Here is a 17,289-nt window from a genome sequence, read left to right as displayed (position 1 = left end):
GTTCGTCAGGCTCGGACGATGCTTGGTAGGTGCGCGACCTTCGAAAGCCGGAGCATATATAACCCATGGCAATCCGACTCACGGACTATGATCATCTTCTACCACGCCGTCGGGACTGCAGTCTGCCTGCTGTCGAGCCCTGCCGCCGGCGACGCGCGACGGCCAGAGAGGATTCCATGGTACCCAAGACGGCTCCACATTGTACCCAACAAATCAGGTGGGCCCTTGGCGGAGGATAGCACTGATGGACTTCGCATTGGAGTCTATACCGTGTCATGCCAACCGGGAAGGTCATCCGACAACCGGTCTCGCCAACTTCGAGTAGAGGGAGGACCCAGTATCCTGGACGTCACGTTGACAGACAACCCAATGCATATTGCTTCTTGTAATACACACTGGCGATGTTCCAGAGTCCACAGACGGAAGACGGTGTGACCTGGAGAATCCATGAACAGGATACGTACCAAACGTAGGCCGCCTCTTTGAACTCCCTTGACCAACGGTGTCATCATCGCTCCACATGCTCAGGTCTCCCATCCAAAACATGAAATTCGAGGTGGGATTTTGCAAAGTCGTCCGATAGGCTATGTAGGTCTTTTGATAATCGAGACGTACCCACGAGAGGCCATGTGAGACGTGTTCTGGCGAACGAGGGTGAGAGAGACTTGGAACCAGCTTGCCAGTTCAAGGATTGTAGTGGTATATGAGCATTGTATGAGAGCAGCACTAGGACGAAGACAAAACACAACAGTCGCCGACGTCGCAGATGCATCATGCCAGAGGTCAATGTCGTCGAAAGACGGAACGACGCCCGGGCGTTGTCGCGGACCGTAGTGGTGAGCGCTTGTGAGCTCCGGCACCACGTGCCGGGCGGCTGTGCATGTCGGGGGTACTTATACACTCCGCAGAGCTGCTCTCCTTCCTATCGTCCTCCATCTACCTCTTCTTAAATTGCGATGCCAGCACCAGCAGTATACGCAGTTTTTGGAGTGATCGTAGTTGTCGCTGCAGGTATCGCTTTCCACGAGGTATGTCCGGTCCACAATTCTCTGGTAGCATCAAGCTCACATGTGTATCTCATAACTTAGCTTGTGTACGAGCCGCATATCGCCCCGAAGGTCGAGGCATGGGCCGAGAATTTTGTTGAACGTCGCAGGCAGAGGAGGCGGCAGCGAGAGGGCCCTGTTCTCACCCAGCCTGTGGACGAGCACGGTGATGAGAACGGTTCCCGTAGGTCTACGAGCTTCGACGATAACAGGGGCGATGCAGGGGCATCTATAGAGCTGGAGCAGCTCGCAAATAGGGAGAGGGATGCATGGAGGCATAGCCATAATGCTTCTGGTCTTCGCCATCGCAGGCCTGCTGGGGGGCTGGATGAGGTGCGTAGTCGTTGACGACTTGGATTGCTGCGGGTCTCCTTATTCTCCCCCCCCCTCTCTCTCTTGCTCCCGCAGTCGAACACATTCATCCCGCATCCCGTGATGGAGCCGACACATGTCATTTTCGATGGGTCAGAGCCGCCCTCACCTGGACACTCCATCCGGACGAGCGTACCCTCCTCCATGGACAACAGCCCTGCGCATCCGGCTATCGTCCTGCAGCCAGTGCCCCGATCTCCGTCTCCATCCTCTAGGGTGGCATCGCCGAGATTGCCTACGCCCATGTCTCTTTACTCAGGACCATCGTCTCCGTCCATCACGCTTTCCGAGCGGTCTTCGCTCTCGTCTCGGCGGCCTACCCCCGATCTCAGCGCGTCTCAGGCCTCGCCCTCGGCATTCCACACCCCTCTTGGCGGCTCCGTGCTCTTCGAAGATGGCCGTGTCGTGAACGATCCTACGACCGACTCTACCTCTCGCATCCAGTCTCCGTTCTCTGACATCCACTCTGTTGGCGCACGCAGCAGCAGCCCCGAGCACGTCTCGGCTGCCAGGTCTCCGTTTGGCTCTCCCCGGGTACAGTCTCCCAGCATTGCGTCAGACCTTACGCTGGACTCGGACGACGAGTTCGACGTCTTGTCTCCTCGCTCCGGGATCTTTAGCCCCGCGAGTCATGCGAGCCGTGTCGATGATGACCCGTTTGACGTCGGGTCCCAGCACGGGAGCGAGGCGTCCGACTGGGCCAGCGTTGATGGCCGTCACTCCCCCATAGACTTCTGAACTCAGAGACTCAAATGATCTCTCCGTATCCCTATCCTTGTTGCTTTCGCTGTGTACTATCGTGACATACAGGTTTACTGCCTTGGTCTGTACTATCTCCGCTCTATCTCGCCCCTTGTTGTATATGTTGCTTCGCACATAGCTTGTACCATTGCTGTAGATGTTTTCTCGCCGCGCAAGTACACGAATCGTTAATGATATGTATTATATTCAAGCATGGCCACTCAGTTGAATCGCCTCCTCTAGTCCTTCGGTGTCAGGAAATCGCTGTTGTTGCGCATTTTCCACCAGGATGAGCGTCGCCTGGTCTTACAGTTGCTTACTAGCTCAATCGATTACCGTGATAGCGGGCGAGGTATTCGTTTACCACGTATGCGCACAATTGCGTCGTCTCACTAGAGTGATGAGGTTCGCTGTGGTCCGACCTGGACAGTTCGTCGTGCGGATAAGCTAAGGTATGTCACCTGGACACCGGCTACCCCGGACAGCGGTAGTTGCCGAATACATGCGTTTGAGGTTGTGGGTCCACCTCACAGGTTGCCGTCAACCATAACGCACGTCGCAAGCACGCCCCGACTCTCCGAAGATACCCACAGAACCCTGACCTGGGAAGCTCGTATACCCCGGATCATCACAGCGGTGTGATGACTTCACGAGGGAAGAACGACCGGAGCCTGAGGCTCCTGCAGTTCCATCGGCCCCCTTTCGACCTGAATCGCGTCTCTGTTCCCCAGCTAACCCCTGAGTCCCGTCGGTACGTCCGGTTTCTCCAGGGAATGTCCCATATGCATGCGAATTGGGGTTGCTGACGCGTGTTGTTCGCTGCAGATGTATACAGAACCTCGCCGCGTACCGACCGCCGAAGACGCGTCTCCGCTGGCCCAAATCGAGAAGTGCCGCAGTGCTTGTGGCGCTATTCATCGGACGAATGGGGGATTTGTATGTCCTCCTGAGTAGGTGGGTGCTAATGTTCACGAGGTTGTTGCTCATGCTGAGGTCTGTGTGTGGCGTAGACGAGCTTTGTCTCTCCGGACATATGCAGGAGACACGGCGCTGCCAGGTGGCAAGTGGGATGAGACAGACAAGAGCTTAGAACGGACAGCCGTTAGTATTCACGGATATCGAAGATATAGCTTGTCTGACTGACTTGTGCTATAGAGACGCGAGGCGTTTGAGGAGGTACGCCAATTCCGAGCATCCTCGCTATAATGCTAAGTGTCGTAGATTGGCCTTCCGTTAGACTACACGAAGGTACCCACACTATGCGTCCTCGAGCCGTTCCTGGCAGGGAACCGCCTGGTAGTGACACCGTAATACCATTCCATCCAATTGCCGTGGCCTGGTCTGACCATCTCCCCTCCAGGGTCGTTGTGCTAATTCTTGATAACACGCTACGGGTGAGTCATCATACACTCAATCTATAGCACTTCTATGTCCGCTGAACTGCGCATAGCCGATATTAAATCAGGCGGAGGTCGCTTCCCTGTTCTCGCACCCCCTGAAGTCCTTCCTACACTCCGACCCGCCCTTCGCCACGGAACCCGAGATGTTGGAAATGAAGTACCACACCCATACCGACTACAATTCTAATACGATGCCAGGCAAGATACGGATGCACCACTTCCTCACCGGGAGGGAAGCGGGTGGGACAAAACCCATCTTCGGACTTACGGCGTGAGTTCTAAATCTTCAAGCGAGGGAAATGAAACGATGATCGCTAAGAGTTCATTCGTGGCGGACGTTCAATACGACCGTTATCTCACGATATATAGGGCGATACTCATACGCGTCGCGTCGATTGGCTACGGGCAGGAACCGGACTTCGCCCTATACGCTCCGGACCAGCCAACGATGGAGCAGCGGATAGCGTATGCGCTCCGGCACGACCCGGTGTTCCGCGATGCTGAGCGGGAGGAGGGCATCGATCCGGACAAGACTCCGGAGCCATGGAGCCTCACCGACAGCGCGCAGCCTGACGCGAAGGTGAAGCGCAGACTACGTGTGGGCAGACGTCTGCGTGTGCGCGCGAAACTCTGATTCAATCGTCGTTGCGTCCCACCGGCGACCTAGCGTCTTTGATTTCCGCTGTGTGCTGGATGTATTTCATGCCGTAAGGTACTCGCGTCTCCGCTTTGTCTCCTCAGACAGGGGTGTTGTGTCCTATCGACTAGTGCGGCAGGCAACCGGGGCTCCGAGGTGTTCTGTGGTGCATCAGGTAGCGCCGGTTCCAGGAGGAAGGCTCAAGAAGACTTGCGCCGCCCAGCTGGCCCCACAGAGCCTCAAGAGACATATATGCTATCAGTATCCACTGAACTGTGCACTGGGGCAGTCTGCGTTCATTGCTGGCACGCCGGCGACTTGCTCTTGTCCCGTGGCAGACTTTCTCACCGGAGACGGCGAACTGTGCGCCATGACGTTCATTATGAATGACCATCTTCGGGTGGGGCGCTCCGAGTCTCCTATGGTCGTGGTCGCCTGTGATAACCTTCAGTTCAGTCCGTATGAGCGTGTCATACTACTAGTCCGACACCAGTCTCGAGATTTCTGGCCACGCCCAGTACGTAAAATAGGCAATCAAATTCGCTCCTCGTGTTGTGCTGAGACTACCATCAGCACGACAGCGTGCATGGCCGACATGACGCGTCCGAGAGCCTCTGGATTTGAGAACTTGCTCAACTCTATCCCGTCGGAGTAGCTAACTTTGTCCGACTTCCGCCCACCGCGTAACGCGGCGCGGCCCAATATGGGCAAAGGAGACCAGAGGGGGAGCTTAGTCAGCAGCCTCACGCTGTCCACGCCACAGTTTGTTGCAGCGGAGGGGATGGCCGCGTCGAAAGCGTTTCCCTCACCGACAACCACCACCCCCTGCTTCTTCCCTTCCCCGCTGCCTTCTGACGACACGTATACGACCCTCTCACGTACCCCCTACATATGCCGCAAGTCTACAACCGACGACATTCTGACTACAGCCCCCGCCCGTCCCTCGTCCCTCGCCGGAGGTCGTCTATGGCCCCATCTGGTCCTGGCCCACAACCAACTGACGCTGACGACTCCATCGTCCTCGCCGACCTCGTGCGCACCGGAGAGGCCTCCCGTCTACGCAGAAGAGGCGCCATGCATCGTCCACCGCCCCCCGCAGTCGGAGCACCCGGCGCTGGCCCCAGCTCGTATGCGCCACCCGCACGACCCATCATCATCGAACCATCCCGGACCCCAAGTCCAGAACTGAACGCTGAATCTGGAGCAGATGAGTACACGTACACTTCAGGACCGCTCATGTGGAGAGACTGGGAGGGGAGCGGGCGGATACCAGGGCGCGGTGCCGATGGCGTGCAGGCTGTGGAAATCCTCAGCGAGAGCACCCAGGCTGGTCAGGCGTTTGTCCTTCACTGCGGTGGAGAGGACACCAGCGTCGTTGAAGAGGTCGAGCCCCCACGACGATTTGAGCCGGCGCTGTTTCCTGGATCCCATCCATCTCCCTCTGCCGGCACCTCCTCGAGGACGTACGGAAAGGCCGTACGGAAATCGAACGGTTGCGGTGCACTCGTACATGTGCGTGCGTACCCTCAACGTCCACGTGGAGTATGGATGGCGAAAGAGGACGCGGCGGAGACGGTCGTGGGACTGGACCCCGCGTACTGCGACCATCCCTCAATGGACAAGATGCTCAAGAGCGCCTGCGGATGCATACGAGAAGGCATCGGGTGTTCTGTATGGTATGTGTCTTCCTGTGCGTGGTCCGCATTACATCCTCACTTCCGTCATGCAGTGGGAACACACTCGGCACCCGTTACGTGCCCTGCCAGGCGGCCTCTGAGAGCATCTTCTCGCCGTCCCCGACACATTCCACCTCTCCCTCCCTGGTGAGGCCCCAGCGTCCGGCCGGCCCGAGCTATTGGAATGCTCGCCCGGCAGCCCCGCATCGCCGCTCCTCGTCTTCAGTGAGTGCTTCCCGTGCCGCGGCCCCGTCGTACTACACTTTCTTCGCGGACCGGGTTACTGCATCTCCCGCCCACGATCGCCCGCGGCATGCTGCGGGTGCGCCCACGTCACTAGAGCCCCGCCGGGGCGCGAGCAGACCAGCTTCACCGGAGATAGACTACGGGTACAGGTGGACAGCCTCTCCGCAAATGGTGGCGACCCCGCTCCCAGTGGCCGAGTCCGCTGGGGCGTCGAATCCCCCACCACCGCTTTCCCCAGTCTTTGCGCCTCCGCCACTGCCTACTGTTGGCCGTAGTATCAGCCAGCTGCGTCCGGCGTCGTCGACTATGCGATCGATACCGACGTTCTCGCCTGGGTTCATCCCACCGCCGCTGGTGGTAAACACGCCGAATCGCGAGCCTGTGGTTGAGCTGGATGCGGACGGTGTCCCCATTAGCGAGATGGACGAGCCGAACTCTCCAGACAAGGAGGTCATGTCCTGGCCCGGTCGTTAAGCGCAACGACGTGCGATGCCGTATCGGTTGCGTGGCTAGATGACGAGGTAACAAATGGCGGGTTCCATGCTTGCGCCTTCGCTGACAGAGGACATTACTGTCGCGTTACATCTTGCTCTCTGGGTTCCATGGCGGACAGTGCTGCTACAGCTGTGTTATACAGCTACGACTTTTCTGATTTGCGTTTTGATTGATGTGATATACCTTGCTTTCCCTCGACGTCTATCTCGTGCTTGTTAGAATATGTACTCATCTCTCCCCCTCCCCTCCTACTCTGGATTGCAAGACCGGTGGCTGCTGATACTGACGTTCATTGTTTTTATACCATATGCATCCTCACGTACTACATAGTTCTGTCATCTCATCTGTACTATATATCTCCTGCAATCCGACTTGTGTTTGGTGGACCGCGACTTGAGTGTCTCGCCTCTACGCGAGGACGGTAGCGTCGGCTATTCTGCTTTTCGTGACGTATCCCAATCCTTTCGACGGGTTTCTTCAAAGCACATAGTACAAGTGCCGAGGTGAGCAAACGTTTCGTGCTATGTTTGTGCTCTTGCGAGGGCCTGTCTCAGGCTGCCAGTGCTGGCGCGCGACATGTGACGCGTCTTGGGAGACTGATTGAATCGCAATGATTCTGAACAGGAGTTGTCTCTCGGACTCGGACCGCGGCGATTGTGGATGCGATTATCTCTCCTCGCCCGCTCTGGCCAACGCCTTATAACATGCTCTAAACCCCGGCTTGCCAGTGCCACTCCTTTGATCACTTCTCTCCTCGCACCCGCACGCCTCTGGCTTCCCCGGACTAGCCCCAGTACCTCGCACATATCCCGGACCCAGACTAGGACGTTCACGAACAGCATGCCTGCATTCGCCGCCGCGGAACGCTTCTTGGCCGACAGGACCGCGCCGTTCTGCAGTCTCGACGTCGCCAAGTCGTTCTCGCTGCTCAGGTACGTCTGCCATCCTCCCTTGCAACCCCCGCGGCAGGCTCATCCATGCGCTTCTGTGCAGCTCGAAAGAGAAGAAGTACGCGCATTACATTGGGGAGGCGTCCTGGGCGGGCGCACGCGTCATCCAGGGCCAGTGGACCCCTCAGGCGCAGAAGCTCTACGACCTCCTCATCCTGACGTTCAGCGAGAACGGCAAGCTTGCGGACTTGGGCGCGCTCCAGCAAAAGAGCGGGATCTCCACCGACGAGTGGGAGGATCTGTTGCAATATACGAGCCAGGTACTTCTTCTCTGCCCTCACATCCACCATACACACCTTCCCCGTTCCTCGCGACCCTGCATCAGCGCATATATGCTGAACCCTGCCGCGCTACCTAGGTCGTGAGCAACCTGGTGAATTACAAGTCGTTCGGGTTTACGAAGATCGTCCCGCGCATCCCTGAGGACAAGTTCGCAGCCGTGGTCGAGAAGTCCGCCAACGCGGCGAACGCGCTCCCGCTCTGGAACGAGCTCAAGGGCCACATCTACCAGCTCGTCCCCGAGTCGAGCAACTTCATCGGCAAGCGCTCTCTCGGACACGTCTCGAACTACTACCTCGGCGAGCCCCCGACGGACGAGGAGGTCGCGGCGATCCAGGCGGCGGCGGAGAAGCACAACATCGATGTGCTGAACACGAGGTGCGTGGGTGTATGCGTGTAGAGGAAGGATACGGGAATCCTGAGCTGAGTGGGGCGGCGCGATGCAGGGTACGGAAAGACTCCCCGGATAACTTCACGCTGCTCGTGGCGTCCGCGGAGGAGAAGGCGTCGGCGCTGTACGAGATCAAGATCCTCGAAAGGCACGCGAAGCTCAACGTCGAGTATGGCGACTTCGCGGAGTCGATGCAGAAGGCCGTAGATGCGCTTACTGAGGTATATGCCCCATGTGAGGACTCCGCGAACAGAATGGCTCATCTACATGTTCCGTCCAGGCGAAGAAGTATGCTGCAAACGAGCACCAGGTCGCGATGCTTGAGAGCTACATCGAGTCGTGAGTCCACGTCCGCGCGCTTTATATTAGTGGTCCGTGTGTTCACCGCGTCATGTAACAGCTTCAAGACCGGCTCCATTGAGGCGCACAAGAAGGGGTCCGAGCACTGGGTGAAAGACATAGGCCCCGTCGTCGAGAGCTACATCGGCTTCATCGAGACGTACGTCGACCCCTACGGTGGTCGCGCCGAGTGGGAAGGTATGTTGTGGCACGCCTCACTAATATGCGTAGTGAGTAGAGGATGACGACGATGGCTGACACACTGTAGGCTTCACTGCGATCGTGGACAAGCAGCTCAGCGCAAAGTACGAGACGCTCGTCAGCGACGCACCTGAGCTCATCAAGTCTCTGCCGTGGGGCAAGGACTTCGAGGTCGACGTGTTCCGCAAGCCTGATTTCACGGCGCTCGAGGTGCTAACGTTCGCTACTGGAGGCATCCCGGCTGGTATCAATGTAAGTGTGGAGTTGGCGGCACGAACCAGAAGCTCAAGCTCAGGGTGTTATTGTAGATTCCCAACTACTACGAGATCCGGGAGTCGATTGGGTTCAAGAACGTTTCGTTGGCTGTGAGTTCAAGCGATGCATATATGCGCCTCCGTCAGGACACAGGCTAACTCTTTTTGCGTCTTCTGTATAGAACATTCTGGCGGCCAAGGCTCCCAGTGCGTTCTGCTCTCGGTCTCACCTCACTCTCGGGTTGTTAACTTGTCTGCAGATGAGGAGCTGACCTTCATCCACCCTGACGACGCGGAGCTCTACAACAAGTGGGATTCGAAGGCGTTCGAGGTCCAGGTCGCGAACCACGAGCTTCTCGGGCACGGAAGCGGCAAGCTGTTCAAGGAGAACGCGGATGGGTCGAAGAACTTCGATCCCGAGAAGGTGCGTGCTGTGGGTCCGTGTATGCGTCTGCTGACCGTTGCTGTCGTTGTCGATAGATCATCAACCCTCTCACCGGCAAGCCGATGTAGGTGATCGTTTGAGGCTTGAGTCGATGACATGCTCACAGCCGTTGTAGCACGTCGTGGTACAAGCCTGGCCAGTCGCCCGACTCTGTCCTCGGTGAGGTCTCCTCGTCGATGGAGGAGTGCCGTGCGGAGACAGTCGCGTTGTACCGTGAGTAGACCCTGCCCTGCATATGCATATCTTAGGCTTAACACCGCAATGACGCAGTCGTCAGCAACCTGGACATCTTGAAGATCTTCGGCGTACGCACCTCTCGCTCCCTGCACTCTATGCGCCCACTCACCATAATCCTTCTCTCCAGTACACGGACAAACAGACGATTGAGGATATTCAGTATATCTCCTTCCTGCTGATGGCTCGCGCCGGTATCCGCGCCCTGGAGTACTACGACCCCAAGACCAAGAAGCACGGCCAAGCGCACATGCAGGCTCGGTACGTCTGTCTCCCTCATTCCCCATCACCACCTTTCTCCCATCCCATCCAACTGAACCCTCAAACAGCCTCGGCATCACCCAACACCTCATCAAATCCGGCATCGCACGGCTTGAGGAGATCCGCGCCGCAGACGGCACGCTCGAGAACGCCTACGTCCGCGTCGACCGCGAGAAGGTGCTCAACGAGGGCAAGGCCGCGGCAGGCAAGCTCCTCATCGACCTCCAGGTGCGCAAGAGCACGGCCGACGGCGCCGGGGCGCGCGAGTTCTACACGGAGCTCACGGACCCGCTGCCCGGGTGGGACGGCGAGATCCGCAACTTGGTCTTGAAGAAGAAGCTGCCGCGCAAGATCTTTGTGCAGCCGAATACGTTCGTCGAGGATGGGGAGGTTGTGCTGAAGGAGTACCCGCTCAGCCCTGCGGGGGCGATTGAGAGCTTCATTGAGCGGAAGCTCTGAAAGTGCTACCTGTCGTGGTCCTGGACTCTCGGCGATTTAGGTATCAAACCTATCATCATGTACTTGTAACATGCTTGTACTACTACAACACTCACAACTCAGACGGCATTGCATTGCATGATCACCCAGGCTAAAAATGCTACGGATCTCGTTGGTCTAATCAGCGACTATACGGGCCCCGAAACCGAAACCAACAATGCATGTATATACCTCAGAGTCCACGGACTGTGTATGTAGTCTGCTAGCCATCCTAACTACTATGTATATCGTGAGCGATAAAAAAAACTCTACTGCGACCATGAAAGGCCCAGTTATGCCGATCTCGAAGACGCCTTCGCCATCTCGTACAGCTTCTCCTTATCACCGCTCTCGTCTACGAGCGCGCGAAGCATGCCCTTTTCATTCTTGAGCAGCTCGCTTGGTGAACCGAACTCGGCCTGTGGAACGGTCGTCAGTCAGGACGGGGAGTCATGGAAGGAAAAGAGGAAGACAACTTACAATGCGGCCGGCGTCGAGCACCAACTATACGGAGTACAGGTCAGCATGGGAAAGCGCCTTGCAAAAGCAAATAGACTCACAATCTTATCTGCATCCATAATAGTCTGCAGACGATGCGCTATGGTGAGGAGAGTGACGTCCTTGCCCAACTCCTCACGCAGCGACGTTTGGATAATCTCGTCCGTCTCGTAGTCTACAAACGCACGTCAGTACACTCTGCACCAACGACCAATAACCAACGACCAAGGACAGAACTCACCAATCGCAGACGTCGCCTCGTCGAGAATAAGCAACTTGCTCTGACGCACGATCGCCCGGGCCAGCGCAAGAATCTGGCGCTGACCGACCGAGAGGTTGCTCCCCCCACTCGAGATCTGCGAGTCTAGCGTGATGCGCCCCTCATCAGTCTCGCTTTGCAGCGAGAACAGACCAGCCGCGCGCAACGCATCGTTCAGTACAACATCGTCGTACATTGAGAATGGATCAAGGTTTTGACGCAGTGTGCCGCTAAGAAGCTCGGGCTGCACGCCAGGCACATACCATCAGCTTGCCAATGCCGAGCACGAAAAAACGCTGCGACGTACCACTTGCGGTATAATCGTGACATGCGAGCGCAGGGCGTCAAGGTTCACAGAGTCAGTCGCAATACCATCGTAATAGACCTTGCCCTCCGTAAGGATCAACCGAAGCAGCGCAAGCGTCAGTGAACTCTTGCCGCTGCCTGTGCGACCGACTACACACATCCATATTAGACGACGCAAACACTGATAATGTTGGTTGGGAAGTACTCACCGATACCGACACGCTCGCCAGCCTTGACCTCGAAAGAGATTTCGTGAAGGACACGAGGGCCATCCGCCGAGTACCGCGCGGACAGCTTTTCCACCCTCAGGTTACCGCTGGCAGGCCAGTAAGCCGGAGGAATTCCATCCGAGGTCGGCTTCGGCTCCTGCTCGATGACCGTGTACTGCTGCACACGCTCCAAGCTGTTTCCGTTGACCTCGAACTCGTTCAAGATCCGGATCCACCAGAGGATCATGCTACTGAAGCCGACTGCCAACCGGCGTCAACGTACGGTCCCGCACCAAGGAAGAGGCGAAGAGAAGATGCTCACCAGCCATGTTGAGCGAGAAACCGGTGTTCGCTGCCCGGGCGTTGCTGCCGTACACAAGGTACGCGGCGAGACACGAGGCGAACAAAGCACCCAAAGCCTCGATACGGACAGACACCCATCGGTTGAGGTTGTAGAACGTCCTACCAGCACGGACGTATCTGTCGATGCGGCGATACGACTCCTTCCTGAACTGGGCCTGCGCGCCATATGCACGGATGGAGGCTTTGCAGATACAACCAACATCAGTACCGCATTCACACGGAAGACGCAGCGAACATCAACTCACTCAATCCTGCGATAGCAGCACCAAAGTGGCCGAGTACGGGTGCACGAGCGTTGCTCATCTCACGCTTGACCGACAGCTGCGCCTTCATGTAGATCTGTCCGCACCAGCCACCGACGATGGAGACGATGAAGCCGGGGAAGGCGAAGATGGGCGAGAACGACACAACTGCCAAAAACTTCATGACCATGGCGACAGTCAGCTCCATCACCCAGCCGAGCGTGTTGGCGAGCTGGCCGTCAACTGCGAGCGTGGTTCAGCACGTTACGAGCATGATGTTTGGAGAGAAGATTACTCACTGCACTGGATGTCTTGCGTGCAACGCGTGATGATGCGCGACGTGGGCGTCTTGTCCAGCCACCTCAAGGTCGCGCTCAGCACCGAGCCAACGAGGGTCTTGTGGAGGCTGCGCGAGGCCCGCAACACACCGAACAGGTAGATGACGTAGCTCGTGCAGTAGAACACGATTCCAACGACCAGCATGACGTTGTAGATGGTCAGATAGCTGAAATTGCAGGGCAGCACGATCAGCGCGAGATTCCAAGAAAGTGAACGGACGAACGTACTAGGAAACCGACACATCGCTCTGGTCCTTGTCTTCGTACTGCTGGGCCCAGTAGCCAAGCCACCACGTCTCGACGACACCGAGCAACTCGCACATAGCCAAGAACATGACGACAGCGAACCAGAAGAGCAACGCATACCCTCCGCCCATGCTCGACAAGTACAAGCGCACTGAAATCGCGCATCAGCACTACATCGCATGACAGTTAAAGACAACACCACTCACGAGCCTGCCAGCTGACGTGTCCTTCCGAAATCTCCTCTGCGACGATGAGCTTCCCATCGCCCTTCTTGGGCGCGTCCTCGTCGTCAGGTTCGACAGCGTCGACCTCGGCCTCGGCCTTCTTGATCTCCTCGCTCTCTTCTGCGAGCTCTTCGGCAAGTTTGTCATCCTTCGCGAGTACCTTCGACAGCGTACCTTGAGTTTGCACACGTCCGTCGGTGCCGAGCGAGACGACAAAGTCAGCGATCGGGCTCGCCATCGCGACGTTGTGGGTCTGGAACGACATGTTCAGCGATCTCGATAACACTGACAAACGGATGAGGAGGAATGGTCCACTCACAACGAGGATCACAGTGCGGCCGCGGAGCAAGTCACCCTTGAAGCACTTGTCGACGATCCAACGAGCGGTGTGCACATCCAGAGCAGCCAAGACGTCGTCCAGGAGCAGGATCTGCGCGTTTGAGTACACCGCGCGCGCGAGGGTGATACGGGCCTTCTGGCCACCGGAGAGCGTCAGACCCTTCTCACCGACCTCCGTGTTGTCCCCAGCGTCGAACAGACTCAGGTCGCGTTTAAGCGCGCACTGGTAGATGACTGCCGCCAACGAACCCTAAGTCAGAGATCATAGAAACAGCATCCGGAAGCACGCACCCTTGTTGTACCGCTCCTCGTCGTACGGTGTGCCAAAGAGAATATTGTCCTTGATCGTCTCGTTCTGGACCCACGACTCCTGCGCCGCATACGCGACGCCCCCAGCTCTCGGGAGGCTCACATACGAGTCCGGGCCGTTCGGAATGTAGTGCAGCTCGCCAAGCAGGGCCATAAGCAGCGACGTCTTTCCAGAGCCAGTCGGGCCCACAATCAAGTTGAAGCGTCCGCGCCGGAACACGACCTCGTCATCGATGCGGAGGGTGAAGTTGCGACGGCTCGGCCCGGGCGTCACGGAGCCATCGTTCTCGTTCGACCAGGTGAAGGACGCGGCGCGTATGCCTATGATGTCGCTCTCCACAGTCTGGGGCGAGATGACAACCTCGGCGGACGCGGCGTCCTTGTCGGTGAATTCGTCCAGGAGCTCGGTCTTGTTCAGGAAGTCCGTCACGCGGTCGAGGGAGACCTTGGCTGGAGACAAATATGTCAGAGCTTGTGGACCGAACGAGCGGTTGGAACAGACGAACCCTGGATGATCTGAGGCAGGAGGCCGAAGATCATGTGAAGCTGGTCACGGAGCACATCGAAGACTATCGCGGATGTCAGCTTCGAGCACAACATGGTCTTACTGAGACGTACCAGCCATGGACGAGAAGACACGCGAGGCTGTGAGTACACGGCCCATGATGACAGTCTTTGCCAAGAGTTAGTATAATACTGCGGGAGAGAGCACATACACTCACGTAGGTGGCGAAAGTGGCGATCATAGTCACAACAGGGATGGCGAAGCTACGCAAGAGTTCAGCTTTCGTAGGATGTTTCCTAAACTTGAGTGGACTTACTTGATGTTGTTGTTGATCAGCTCCAGAATCTTATACTTCCTGATGTACGAGAGCTCCTCCTCACGCTTTCCAGCGAGTTGGTCAGCTACCCTGGGCTCCCAGCCGAAGAGCTTGATCATGCGGATAACGCTCATAGCTGTCCAGAACAATTAAAGGCATGCTAACAGAAACCGATCTAGAATCAATACGTACTCTCAGTGACGTTTTGCACGCGAGCATCAGTCTGTCAATACGAGGTGAGCAACCTACAGGCAATAATTGAACACAATCTATACCTTCTTCATCTTCTCAGTCTGGACACCCTGAATCATCGAAGCGACGTAGCCCGGCACGGGGAACAGGAGCGCCATCGCAATCATACCGATGAACGCACTCCAACCGAGGATGGAGTACAAGAAGATAATGGACAGCACAACTTGCAGCGGCGCATAGAGGGCTGCATGCACACAAGAGCCTCAGCTCACGTTGTCCTCGATGATTGACCGGAACATGAAACTTACCTATGAACAAGAAGTCGCGACCATCGACGAGGTTGTTCAAGTCCGTCGTCACCAGGTTGTTGATCTTGCCAATGAGGTTCCCGCTACCGGTGGAGGGCTCTGCAGGGGCGTCCTTGGGAGCCTCGCTCTTCTTTACAGCTGGCTCCTTGCCTTTCTTCGTGGCAGCAGTTGAAGCAGTACTAATCGTGCTGGCGCGAACGGTCTCGTCCTCGCTCGCGTTCGAGCCGGAGGGTGAATCATGCGAAGCGCCGTCTTCTGGCTCCGCGATAGACGCATTATCTGGCGTGTGAGCGGCGGTCGTGGCACGGCTGGCAGCTGGGGACTCTAAGGTCTCAGCCTTCATGCGAATGCGGAGGGCGTGGTCAAAGACGAGTTGGGTGATAATTCCCTCCGTGCGGACGAGCATGCGCGTCTGACAACAATGATCAGCGTGGAGGGTGCGAAGAATAGGTGAGGAACTCACCGTATGGAAGACATAGTACTGAATAGCGATCGAACCGACCACGGGGCCAAGGAACAACCAGACGATCCAAACCCAAGGACGTACGAAGGCACCTTCGCCATCCGACTCTAAGTATCTATGTGGTCGTGTGAGCGCGTTTAATCAACGATTAGAGCAGATAAACACTCACTGCAGCAGCTGGTAGATACCAACGGGGCTCGCAAACGTAGCAACAGTCTACTGCAGATTAGTCTTATGACATCACCGCACGCATATACCCTACTCACACGCAGTATGAGGCACAGAGCTAGCACTATGTACTCCTTAATGAAGACGGTCATCAGACCCCAAAAGATATGACGCTTCTTGTTGACTTGGAAGGGGTCGAGATGCTATGGAACACGTTAGTGAAGCGCGAAACGCAGACTAATGCGCACGTACTCGGAAAGCCCTCTTAACGAGGTTCTTAGCGTAATCGTAGTCCGCGAGAGGCGGAAGCTCCTCTAGGGGAAGATGGGGAACCTTGTATGCTTTCCAGATGATACCATCCAAGAAAGTGTAGACAGCGATGGATAGGATAGATGCAGTTTGCTCGGGGTTGACTTCAGGAGCGGGTTCCTGCACGGCGGTGTCACGGCGCGTGGAGCTGAGAAACTCGACAGACACGTACCTTGGGGTCAAGCGGAATGTACTGACGGGGAATGACGAGGGGGACGACGACTGCCGCGAACGTCAGGATACCGATTTTGATCCATAAGAGAGAACCCTCGGACGCATCCACTGGTTTGAGCGTGAAGGTCCCAAGCGGCCAGATATCGCGGTAGGCGTATACGCCAAAGACGAACAGGAGGACGAGGACGAGATGCCGGGTGGCCAACCTGCTCAGGCTGAAGCTACCCACTACCGAGGTGAATGCCAAACCAGACGCGTACGCCTGACAGGAGACGCGTCAACGAGATACACCCTGGGAGTGTGGAAGCGTACGCACGTATGTTGCAATCAACCCAAAGACAACCCATCGCGCATCAAACGAGACATCGACGGTGTCACCCGCGTCGTGGAGGAAGAGGCCTGCGACTGAGAGCGCGAGGAGAGAGAGGGTACACAGGAGACGCACGACCTTGAATCCAAAGATAACGGGTCCTCCCAGCTGCTCGACGTGCGACAAGGACTGCGTGCTCGCCCCCGTCGCCTCCAGGTCATCGTCAGCCTTGGTGGGAGCGTCAGACTTGGTGATTTTCGCGAACAGCCGCTGAACGGAACTTGTGCGCGCGACAAGTTGAAGAGAAAGGACTAGTGCGGATGCGGCGGCGGCGAGAACAGGATACGCGAGGGTGTTCTTCCATAGCCTTGAACATGTTCTTGTCAACTCTCCTGTCTACGCGTGCACGCGCGTTTATAGAGTGAACACGTACTCATGATTCTCAACGTTGAGCTGGTATACTCCAATTGAACCGGACGGGTGGGACAACAGTGTTGTTCTATCCAAGACCATTTGCGACCGCTGCAGCCATGTTGGCGCGAGCCAGTTGGCGGCCATAGCGAGGAGAGGCTGCGAGGACGACGAGGGGGGAAGCTGACCAAGTCGAACGGAGGCAAGAGATAAGTAGCAGGCTCTGGCTGCTCGCAAGTCACATCAACGGTCCCGCCTGTACATGAGCGCGTGGTTGCTCAGATCCTCATCGGTGACTTCCTCTCACCCGGAACGATGCTGCCTCTCCCGGCCATGATCGCCCCCGGCTCAGGCCC

At 56.9% G+C, this 17,289-nt stretch overlaps 5 protein-coding genes across 5 annotated transcripts; 4 read left to right on the top strand and 1 right to left on the bottom strand.

Moving 5' to 3' along the window:
* Window positions 1–931: 931 nt before the first annotated feature.
* On the top strand, window positions 932–2,458 carry L226DRAFT_529750 (uncharacterized protein). Its single transcript, XM_067679682.1, has 3 exons — window positions 932–1,028; window positions 1,089–1,379; window positions 1,455–2,458. Exons 1-3 carry the CDS (start codon window positions 957–959, stop codon window positions 2,154–2,156), a joined length of 1,065 nt encoding a protein of 354 aa, XP_067541916.1. The 5' UTR covers window positions 932–956; the 3' UTR covers window positions 2,157–2,458.
* A 244-nt stretch (window positions 2,459–2,702) lies between these two features.
* Window positions 2,703–4,375, top strand: L226DRAFT_499560 (uncharacterized protein). The gene is made up of 8 exons (XM_067677729.1): window positions 2,703–2,910; window positions 2,985–3,113; window positions 3,170–3,260; window positions 3,315–3,335; window positions 3,381–3,466; window positions 3,520–3,553; window positions 3,610–3,830; window positions 3,929–4,375. The coding sequence occupies exons 1-8, from the start codon at window positions 2,801–2,803 to the stop codon at window positions 4,191–4,193; spliced, it is 957 nt and encodes a 318-aa protein (XP_067541915.1). The 5' UTR covers window positions 2,703–2,800; the 3' UTR covers window positions 4,194–4,375.
* Window positions 4,376–4,785: 410 nt separating this feature from the next.
* L226DRAFT_477832 (uncharacterized protein) lies at window positions 4,786–7,028 on the top strand. Its single transcript, XM_067676772.1, has 2 exons — window positions 4,786–5,872; window positions 5,926–7,028. Exons 1-2 carry the CDS (start codon window positions 5,088–5,090, stop codon window positions 6,590–6,592), a joined length of 1,452 nt encoding a protein of 483 aa, XP_067541914.1. The 5' UTR covers window positions 4,786–5,087; the 3' UTR covers window positions 6,593–7,028.
* A 425-nt stretch (window positions 7,029–7,453) lies between these two features.
* Window positions 7,454–10,426, top strand: L226DRAFT_453594 (aflatoxin-detoxifizyme; the record flags this gene model as incomplete). The annotated part of the gene is made up of 15 exons (XM_067675137.1): window positions 7,454–7,545; window positions 7,607–7,823; window positions 7,922–8,220; window positions 8,289–8,454; window positions 8,514–8,572; window positions 8,634–8,770; window positions 8,841–9,025; window positions 9,082–9,138; window positions 9,210–9,234; window positions 9,288–9,451; window positions 9,508–9,536; window positions 9,588–9,685; window positions 9,743–9,777; window positions 9,837–9,967; window positions 10,036–10,426. 15 exons carry the CDS (start codon window positions 7,454–7,456, stop codon window positions 10,424–10,426), a joined length of 2,085 nt encoding a protein of 694 aa, XP_067541913.1.
* A 91-nt stretch (window positions 10,427–10,517) lies between these two features.
* L226DRAFT_135679 (multidrug resistance-associated ABC transporter) lies at window positions 10,518–17,157 on the bottom strand. The gene is made up of 28 exons (XM_067672293.1): window positions 16,956–17,157; window positions 16,529–16,889; window positions 16,211–16,474; window positions 15,982–16,158; window positions 15,828–15,932; window positions 15,731–15,777; window positions 15,562–15,676; window positions 15,099–15,510; window positions 14,874–15,034; window positions 14,791–14,821; window positions 14,599–14,734; window positions 14,500–14,545; window positions 14,396–14,450; window positions 14,284–14,346; window positions 13,760–14,227; window positions 13,449–13,702; window positions 13,304–13,382; window positions 13,112–13,249; window positions 12,888–13,056; window positions 12,621–12,826; window positions 12,325–12,564; window positions 12,039–12,260; window positions 11,717–11,977; window positions 11,509–11,657; window positions 11,184–11,445; window positions 11,005–11,117; window positions 10,925–10,948; window positions 10,518–10,863 (listed from the first exon to the last, which is right to left on the bottom strand). Exons 1-28 carry the CDS (start codon window positions 17,078–17,080, stop codon window positions 10,738–10,740), a joined length of 4,809 nt encoding a protein of 1,602 aa, XP_067541912.1. The 5' UTR covers window positions 17,081–17,157; the 3' UTR covers window positions 10,518–10,737.
* Between the last annotated feature and the right edge of the window lie 132 nt (window positions 17,158–17,289).

The sequence above is a fragment of the Lentinus tigrinus genome (assembly GCF_003813185.1).
Source record: "Lentinus tigrinus ALCF2SS1-7 unplaced genomic scaffold L226scaffold_2, whole genome shotgun sequence".
NCBI classification, from domain to species: Eukaryota; Fungi; Basidiomycota; class Agaricomycetes; order Polyporales; family Polyporaceae; genus Lentinus; species Lentinus tigrinus.
Note: the sequence above shows the minus strand (reverse complement) of the source record. Positions and strands in the feature narration are given on the sequence as shown.